The 9620-nt window shown below is 39.4% G+C and overlaps 1 protein-coding gene across 1 annotated transcript; it reads right to left on the reverse strand.

The window, feature by feature from the left end:
- Positions 1 to 1309: 1309 nt before the first annotated feature.
- LOC114250002 (organic cation transporter protein) lies at positions 1310 to 8602 on the reverse strand. The gene is made up of 7 exons (XM_028183744.2): positions 8308 to 8602; positions 7480 to 7657; positions 6290 to 6390; positions 5231 to 5382; positions 4170 to 4781; positions 2845 to 3026; positions 1310 to 1615 (listed from the first exon to the last, which is right to left on the reverse strand). Exons 1-7 carry the CDS (start codon positions 8463 to 8465, stop codon positions 1424 to 1426), a joined length of 1575 nt encoding a protein of 524 aa, XP_028039545.2. The 5' UTR covers positions 8466 to 8602; the 3' UTR covers positions 1310 to 1423.
- Positions 8603 to 9620: the final 1018 nt, after the last annotated feature.

The following is a 9620-nucleotide window of genomic DNA, read 5'->3' on the forward strand; positions in this document are numbered from 1 at the left end:
ATAACATAAGCAATAAGTCAATATTTTTAGTGAGAAGGATGAACCCGATGCTTTAATAATAAATTATCAACATTTGGCGTCAATTTTGTAAGGGTTAATCTTAAATCTCCTCGGCTAATGATGTCCATCCAGTCTGTTTCTTTTTTTCGCTAGGAGATTGGTAACAGCGCTGAACCCCTTTTCCACTAGGTATGACGATGGAAAGGAAATTAAAAATTTCCTCGCTATATTCCAAATACGGGATAAGTAACGGGTATGTTGTTTTGCAGCCAGAATTGCTGATAATAATGTATATGTCTTGATATTATAAGATAGTATGATGTAAGTAAATAAGTACTATCAGTGTATGTGTTGAGATCCACTATCGTGGACCCCCAAATTTTTTTTCGCTGACGTAGACCCCTTGCAGGTTGTCATAGACCCCTAGGGGTCGATATAGACCACTTTGGGAATCACTGCCCTAGATAGTATAGATTTATAAATCTCCGGCGGTGGACGGTACGATTGTAAAAAGACAGTGACGGGATCGTCTTAACCAATTCTTCAGAACACTGCCCATAAGGATGGGAGCATTAATGCTTGAAGTTCGCTTTGTTGAGGACTTCCAACATTTTAGATGGCTTTATACTCAAAATGACTCCGGTACTTTAATTAACGTTATTTCGACTCTCCATATATTAATAATTCTCGAAGGTTACAGGGACACTCTTGTAATGCGGCGCCACGACAAAAATGTCTATAATCGTACCGAACTCACAAATCCTTGTAAGTTGGGTTGCAATAATTGTAACGCAAATTCAATTGATTGGTTCTATTTCCAAACCGTTGTACTAGCCTCCGAGCGAGACATGGCTGGTATATCAACTATCCCCCGCGCTATTATCACAAAAACTGGTGGTAGGACCTCTTGTGAGTCCGCACGGGTAGGTACCACCATCCTGCCTATTTCTGCCGTAAAGCAGTAATGCGTTTCGGTTTGAAGGGTGGGGTAGCCGTTGTAACTATACTTGAGACCTTAGAACTTATATTTCAAGGTGGGTGGCGCATTTACGTTGTAGATGTCTATGGGCTCCAGTAACCACTTAACACCAGGTGGGCTGTGAGCTCATCCACCCATATAAGCAATAAAAAAAAATCACACCTTTTCAGCAGCTACTCCAAGGGTCATAATAATGTTTTGTTTATAACGTAGAATTATTTCACGAGTATTTATGTAAAGTTCTTGTTTACGATCAGGCATGCTTCAGTTGATCAGGGAACTTCTTTCGAGGTATCCGTGCCTATGGAGCTCGCGGGGTAAAAAAAAAAGTTTTAACCCTGGGTTAGCTGTTTTAATTAAGTCACAATTTTGTTTCGTAAAATTAAAAGTTTTCATCAATTCTGTTAATTTGTAAAATTTGTAGGTAATAAATAGGTAAGTGTTTTAACAACTTGATGAAATTATTGTAACTCTTGATGTAGAGATATTGTTCTTTTTGTGTCCGATAGCTTCAGCCTCTTCCACCGTGTCTGGTAGCGGGTCTTCCGATGTGTCAGGAAAAAGAAAGATAGCGATGGCTGTGATCAAAGACAGGGATCCCACTAGCATGGATGGAATGCCCGACCAATATTGTGTCTGAAATGGTTTTAATATGCCATAATCTATTCAATACATTCTAAATAGCACTAGACAAGTTTCAGAGTCATTTGGAAGGTAAAGCCAAATTGGCCTCTAAAATGTTGGGAGTTCTCAACAGAGCGAAGCGGTATTTCCGGCCTGGACAAAGACTTGCGCTTTATGAAGCGCAGGTCCGACCTCGCGTGGAGTACTGCTCTCTCCTCTGGGGCTCCCAAATACCAGCTACTTCCATTTGACTCCCTACAGAAACGGGCTGTTCGGATGGTAGATAGTCCTGCTCTCGCGGATCGCTTGGAACCTCTGGGTCTACGGAGGGACTTCGGTTCTCTCTGTGTTTTCTACCGTACGGTCCATGGGGAATGCTCTGAGGAATTATTCGAGATGATTCTCTCATCTCCTTTTTATCATCGCACCTCCCGCCATCGAGCAGAGTTCATCTATATTATCTGGAACCGCTGCGTTCATTGACAGTGCGTTTCCAAATATCTTTTTTGCCACGTACCATCCGGCTTTGGAATGAACTCCCCTCCACGGTGTTTTCCGAGCGCTATGACATGTCCTTTTTCAAACGAGGCTTGCGGAGAGTACTTTATGGTAGGCAGCAGCTTGGCTCTGCACCTGGCATTCCTGACGTCCATGAGCGATGGTAACCACTTGCCATCAGGTGGGCCTTATGCTCGTCTGCCTACAAAGGCAATAAAAAAAAAAACATAGACAAAGAAAATATTGGTGATTTTTAGTCAGGTATTCACTCCTACGTATTTATCATATCCTGAATTTTTTTGGGATTTTTAATGTGAAAACACTTCTGTTTCATTGCATTATTTGCATTTTAAAGCTTAATGATGGAAGTATAAAAGGTTACCAAGGCTACATTTTTGCGTTCAGTGTGACTGATAGCAGATCACATTTCAAAAAATATTGAAATACATACCTACATATCGTATATAATACTTAATATAGGTTAATGTCTAATATAGGTCTGAAATGTATCAAATTATTTTAATAGTTAAGATATTTTAGGTCGATTTCAAAGTAAACATTATTTTTAAAGATCAAAGATCATCATTTTTTCCTATTACCCTGTGCTGGGGTGTAGGGCTCGAAACAAATCCTTCCATTTTTAAACATAATAGGTAAAATATTGAACTAACGAATTGAAATTGACATAGAACGTAAAATAAAAAAATATATCAAAAAATCGTTTTATCTTGTTGAATTCTTACCAGTAGTGGAGTTTGAGGGGCTAAAATGGATCCGATTCTGCCGACAGAAGAACAAAATGCATGCATAGTATTTCTCGTGTACGTTGGGAATAATTCTGAAGTGTACAAATAAATAAATAAGAATGCCAGTGATGAGAAGTATTTGCCGATAAAAAAGAACACGGCCGCCAATAAAGAATATTCTGCAAAGAAAAATTGTATAGTAATAAAGCAGTATTAATAGTAGGATCACTAATAGTGAAATAGTAATAAAGATCAACTACTGTGGTCATAGCTTAACTTTAATTAGTATTTGACTTGAAAATCTTTGTAAACTAATTCGTTCAGGATAAGATATTTCATATGTAAGTATATATATTTCGGGTTACGACTCTGACATCAGGAATGAAACCGAGGCATAGCAACAGGAAACTACTACTACTATTAAATAACCAGCAATCGTAACCCAGTAATTTAAATATTATACTATAATGGTGGAGACGGAAGTCTGTAGACGGCGAATGGCAATTGAACGGTCGAAGGTCACTTGAACGGTCGAAGGATCAGTTGAACGGTCGTTTGTTCTATTGTCGACTATCTTATATGTTTAAGAGAACGGTCGGTTCGTTCTTTTTCGTCTTTTTGTGTCTTTCTTTAAGGACGTCAAAAAATGTACTGCGTGCCGCTGGTCACGTATGCCCTCGTTCCATTTCTTTTCGAATTCTTGTCAAGTCTCTGTCTTAGTCTGTTTCTATGTCTAATCGTTGTAGGTCTTATGTTCTGTCAAAGAGGTTGCACGCCACGACAGGAATGTAGGCCGTCACACAGGGCAGTACCTACTGTCTGTCACGCACAGTGATCCGTATACCAAGACGCATCCGTTTAAATGCGTGCAGTCGTGCAGAGCACTCCGCGCAACGGCTTTTAAGGAACTGATTCCCCACCCGGCGATTCACCGTCTCAACTGTTTTTTTTCCCTACCCTTGCTGATAGCCTCGAGAGGCTATTTCAGCTTCTCTTTGACGTGTAGGTGAGCTTACGGGGCTCAAACCGAAGTGTTGCTAACACTGGCCCTAGCAAGAGCAGTGCTTCGCGGAATCTGCCACCGGATCGGAAAGGCGACCCACTGAGAAGATCCGGCGAGAAACTCAGTGGGCTGTGTCTATGGGTCTAAACTCTCAACTCTTGTGTCTCATGTACGTGCTACTAGCGCAATCTAAAAGTAGTTTCTCGCAGTTGCCAGCACACAATATACGGCTACCTGTCATACACATATATTAGATATGCTGTTATATACTGTAATGAGTAATAGTTTGGTTACGCAGTTACATCTCCGAGACTCTTACCTTTAGGAATCAATGACTGAATTATAAAAATAAGACCAGTCATACCCATCCCGGTAATAAGAGGAACTCTTCGTTTGAGATTTTCCATTAAAAAACCTCCCGATAGAACTGCCATTGAACTAGCACAAGCAACAGCACCGTAATTCAAGTATTTATTTCCAGCCAAACTGACGGAATTGATTAATAGAGTATAAACACTGAAAGATGACGTCATCCACATCAAAACACACATCAGAGTCCTCAGCAACAACTTCCTCGATTTCATCGTTATCTTCAACAGGTCCAGAAAGCCCGTGTTTTTTGACGTTTTCTCGCATTTCATACGATGCAGATCTTCATTGCTGATGTGGATTTTATTCACTTTAGCTGCTTTCTGTATGATATTAATTGCCTCTTCTTTTCTTCCCTTTATCAACAACCATCGAATGCTTTCGTCCATTGTGAAGATGTAAATTAAGAAGATGAAAGATGGTGCGTAAAGGACTCTCAAGAGGTTCCTCCAGTACGGTACTGACCAAGCTAGTAGAGCGAGGGTGATGTCGCCGACACCGAAGAAAGATGAAACGAGGCCAAGAAAACGTAGGCGGTTACGTTTCGGTACCATCTCTATCCCTGAAGCAACAGAATTACTATCGTAGGTATAAAAGAGCTATTTTATGGTATATACAGAATGTATATAATGAAACCGGCAAAATTATAATTTGCGTTATTACTCGTGGTAGGACGTCTTGTGAGTCCGCACGGGTAGGTACCACCACCCTGCCTATTTCTGCCGTGAAGTAGTAATGCGTTTCGGTTTGAAGGGTGAGGCAGCCGTTGTAACTATACTGATACCTTTGAACTTATATCTCAAGTTTGGTGGCGCATTTACGTTGTAGATGTCTATGGGCTCCGGTAACCGCTTAACATCAGGTGGGCCGTGAGCTCGTCCACCCACCTAAGCAATAAAAAATAAAACTAGATAATGTTCCATTAGAATAATAAGTGATTTAACGAAAATATAAAGTTTCCAAGTAAATATATTATTTAGAAAGAATAAACTTGAAGTCAGGAGCACATACCCAGTGTAAAAGCTGCCGAAAACGGAGTTCCGATTAAGACTTGAACAAACTCCAGTGTTACATAAATCCAGTACCACGCCGTTATGCTTTTGCCTAACCCAACGATGCCACCCATTATTCCGCAGAGTATAAATATGGCTTTTCGGCCGTATCTGCGCTTATTAAGTAAATTAATATTAGTGATACAATGGCATGATCCTCAATTGTGGTGGACGTCTTTGACGACGGCGAGAGCCCGCCTGTAAGCTTAACATCGTTATTATCAATTTAAAAAATAATATTTGTAGCAGTGATACGATATGACTTTCTTCGTATCGCATCACGGCGGTGAGGGATTCCATGACGGTAACCTTACTTTTAGTTTCCGAAATCATTGATAGTAAATCACTAAGTATTTAGGGCCGAAATTTCTAGAAATGAATACTTTTTATTCCTTTCTCGTATCACTCTTGTCCGAGCGGTCGTGGTCCTCATTCAGTATCATTGCTGTGGACAGATGTTATGTGCCACACGGGCAATCATTACTTCTACCGGTTTGTGGTGAGTCTGGTACGCTCATGTAAACAACTGCCAACTGCTGACTTGACTTGGTCGGTCTATCGCATGGGCAATCTTCCACGCGGTTTGGTGCCATCTACTTTGCCCTGAACGACAATGAATGAATACTAGAGGGATTAAAAATATTTCATATCTATATTGCGTGCTCCTCGGTGTTTCCTGAGCTGATATCATTATGTTCTTCTTCAAACAGAAATTGCGGAGAAACGCTTAAAGTAGGCAACGATTAGGCAAATCGTGACCGACTGATCGGGCTGATTCGGGTCGAGTATCATGGCTTCGAGGAGTATCTGCATTGGATCAGAGCCCCGGCTGCAGGTGGAGAGCACACTCGCGGTGTGTCCCGCATACGAGCGGCGGTCTAAGTTCCTAGTCACCAGAACGGAATTGTCAGGCGATGGCAGGCGATGCGCGACTTCTTCGAGTATAATCAACAAAATGTACAGTGTGATTGTGTTACACTGATATGCATTATATATACGTTAAAAAAATGTGACTCACTTATCAGACAGGGGTCCTGTAATGAGTAGGCCGATCAAAAGACCCATGCTGTGGACAGTCCCCACTAACGTTCTTTTCCAATCCTGACATCCCAGTTTGAACTATAATAAAAGAGAAAGGTTGAAAATTGCGAATTATTCATAAACGGTTGCTCCTAAGATGCTGCCAGTAGTACGTATTTTGTAGTAATTATTTTTGTAACTAAGGTAGCTATTAGGAATTTTTGCTTAAAAGTCCCAAAGCATCTCAACTGATGGTCGGCCGAGCAATTTCACCAACTTGGTGGAAGATTTCCCCTTTGTTGTTTCCTCCAACGCGAATTGAATAATGTACCATGAGGATCCAGACGCCAAACACCAAGTATCTGTAGTAAGAACACGGCCTGTGACCAGGAATCACATCTGCACTCCATGGTATTGTTGTCTAGTCACGGCCACTAAGCACCAGACCAGCGAGACGATTGATTAATGACGTCATATACAACAAGACTTATTAAAGTCCATGATCAATCAATCAAAATCGATCAAAATCTTACTGGTGGTAGGACCTCTTGTGAGTCCGCACGGGTAAGTACCACCACCATGCCTATTTCTACCGTGAACCAGTAATGCGTTTCCGTTTGAAGGGTGGGACAGCCGTTGTAACTATACTGAGACCTTAGAACTCATATTTCAAGGTGGATGGCGCATTTACGTTGTAGATATCTATGGGCTCCAGTAACCACTTAAAAACAGGTGGGCTGTGAGCTCGTCCACCCATCTAAGCAATAAAAAAAACTATCAGCTGGGCCGTATGCTCATCTGCCTACGAATGAAATGAAAAAAAAGTCTACCATACGATTTAAATCGTACTGAATGACACGGCTACGAGTTTGACGGGCGTTTATCTGTAAGGCCTTGGTCGATCCATAGATATGTAAATTAGAATGATCGAGTAGCACCATCACGAATCACATTTTTGTATTTTAATTGCTCTGTATCTATTGTAATTTGCATTAACCTCTGTAATATCTAATTAAATTATAAGTACTAAATTGCTAAATCTTTAATCATAATAGTCTATTGATCAGGGTATTACGCAGCGCCTAGTCGCTTCGAAATACTGCGATATTTGCACTCATCCTCTAACTTAGCTCGTCCAATAATTTCTACTGTAATTTTCAATCCAAAAAAAACAAAAAAAAAACATACTTCACCCATAAAACTGTCAGGTTTCTCATAGGTCCAGTCATGGCAGTTTTCGATGCTTCTTTCTTTAAGGTCATCGAAAGCGCAATTGTCAGTAAATGAGTACTTCAAACATCTGTCTAGATTAGTTTCGTTACGAATAACTTTAAGAAACTGGCTTTCATTACATTCGTATTTACACCTAATAAGGAAAATTAAGTAAAACTTTCACTCAGCTTTTATGCAAGTACCTAATGTTAAGTTAGTAATCTATATATATAAATGAATTGCTGTTCGTTAGTCTCGCTATAACTCGAGAACGGCTGGACCGAATTGGATAATTTAAGTCTTGAATTATTCGCGGAAGTCCAGAGAAGGTTTAAAAGGTAGATAAATATGAAAATGCTCGGAATTAAATAAAAATAACAATTTTGTTTTTCTTTTGATGTGTCCCCCGTCGGACTGATTCCTTTTGTTTGTTTTAAGTTTATTTTATACAAAAATTTAGGTCTTTTATTTATCGATTGACGCACTACGAAGTCTGCCGGTTCAGCTAGTGTGCAATATATTTACGAATGCAATGCTATGAACAATGTTTTTACATGAACAGGATTATTAAAATTGTGAGTTGTATACAAGGCTTTGTTTTTCAAAAGTGCGCATTCTGTTCTATCGTATGCCATAATGGGAATATATCCTACAACTTGTGACATACTATTGAAGCGATGGAGGGTTTCAGGATTGGACGTACATCAAAATGTTTTTACTGTTTTTAAATTTCATCACCTGATAACGAGTGTACTTACAACTGCTTGCACGGACAATTCTTGTATCCTTATCATGTTTACTCACCAGTAATTAACGTCTTCGACGACCATAATGTAATTAGCACGATGCCAAGCGTCAATAAAACTGACGAACGCAAGTAGAACAACCATTTTTAAATGATAAGGAGAGAAAAGTTTGAATTTTTCTATTATATCTTCGAATTCAATTTCCGTTGAGGCCATTTTCGGTACACACTAAAATGATGCTAACAGAACTCGACGATCTTCAACGAGAAGTGACAATGGAATAACCTCCACTCGCGATATAAGCTATGTAACTAACGCTTCTATACTGAGTTACTTTTACAACGAAAATAAATGAAATGTAGTTTGTATAGCGCTGGTAAGTGGTTGCTGATGTGGTTATAGACATCACAACATGGCCCATCGTAGGTGGCGGAATACACGATGTGATTTCTGTGGACCCCGTTAACAAAATATAATAACTACATATTTTATGTTTAAAGACCTTACATGCGTTCGCAATTTTTAAGATGAAGGAGAGTGTGTATAATTACATTTGGAAAAAAATTACAAGTTTGTTACTAGTTACTAGTGGCAGTCAGGTTTCGGTTTGAAGGATGTGCTCCGAAGTATGGGATCCGGTAATCGCTTACTGTCAGGTGGGCCTGAGATTGTTAGTCTATGTATAGTCAAAAATAATTGAACATTACAGAAAATAATTCACTAAAACGGCTGATATTCAGTAATTGTTATTTAAATGACTGAATAATTATACCAGCTCTGACGAAATGCAAATAGAGACAAGGCTAGGAATTTTCGAAAAATATCTTACTATTAAAAAAAACCATCTGTTTAACAGCTGTAAATATACAAATGACTTGGATATGAATAAGAGTTTTACACTCCGTAATTTAATAAACTGTGTGTATCTATACTAATATTATAAAGAGGAAAGATTTGTTTGTTTGTTTGTTTCGAATAGGCTCCGAAACTACTGGACCGATTTGAAAAATTATTTTTCCATTAGAAGCCGACATTGTCCCTGATGAACATAGGCTACTTTTTTTTATTTTTTTTTGTTGGTTACATGTGTGTTTTAATGTTTCCGAAGCGAAGCGAGGGCGGGTCGCTAGTTCAAAATATACCGAAACATATTTTACAATTTATCATCCGCAATGAAAGCTCATTGGAACGATTAATGGTTCAAGGAAGAGTAGACGGTCAACGTTCTGATGGCCGATCACCCACCATGTGGACAAGGCTTGATTAAGTCATCTACTAGCTGTTCCCTTACTGAATGTAGGTACACGTACCTATTGCCACAGGTAGAGAGATAATATGGAGAAGCCTCGAAAAAGCCGCAACAAAGCAATA

Source organism: Bombyx mandarina, chromosome 13 (assembly GCF_030267445.1).
Source record: "Bombyx mandarina strain Sakado chromosome 13, ASM3026744v2".
Classification (NCBI taxonomy): domain Eukaryota; kingdom Metazoa; phylum Arthropoda; class Insecta; order Lepidoptera; family Bombycidae; genus Bombyx; species Bombyx mandarina.

Excerpts from the sequence above, each read along its gene's own strand:
- LOC114250002 (XM_028183744.2), bottom strand. The coding sequence starts at position 8,465 with ATGGCCTCAACGGAAATTGAATTCGAAGATATAATAGAAAAATTCAAA. Across the intron at positions 5,383-6,289 it reads ACAGGACCCCTGTCTGATAA|ATACGGCCGAAAAGCCATAT; the intron begins GTGAGTCACATT and ends TAATAAGCGCAG. Across the intron at positions 3,027-4,169 it reads TCAGTCATTGATTCCTAAAG|AATATTCTTTATTGGCGGCC; the intron begins GTAAGAGTCTCG and ends TTTTCTTTGCAG.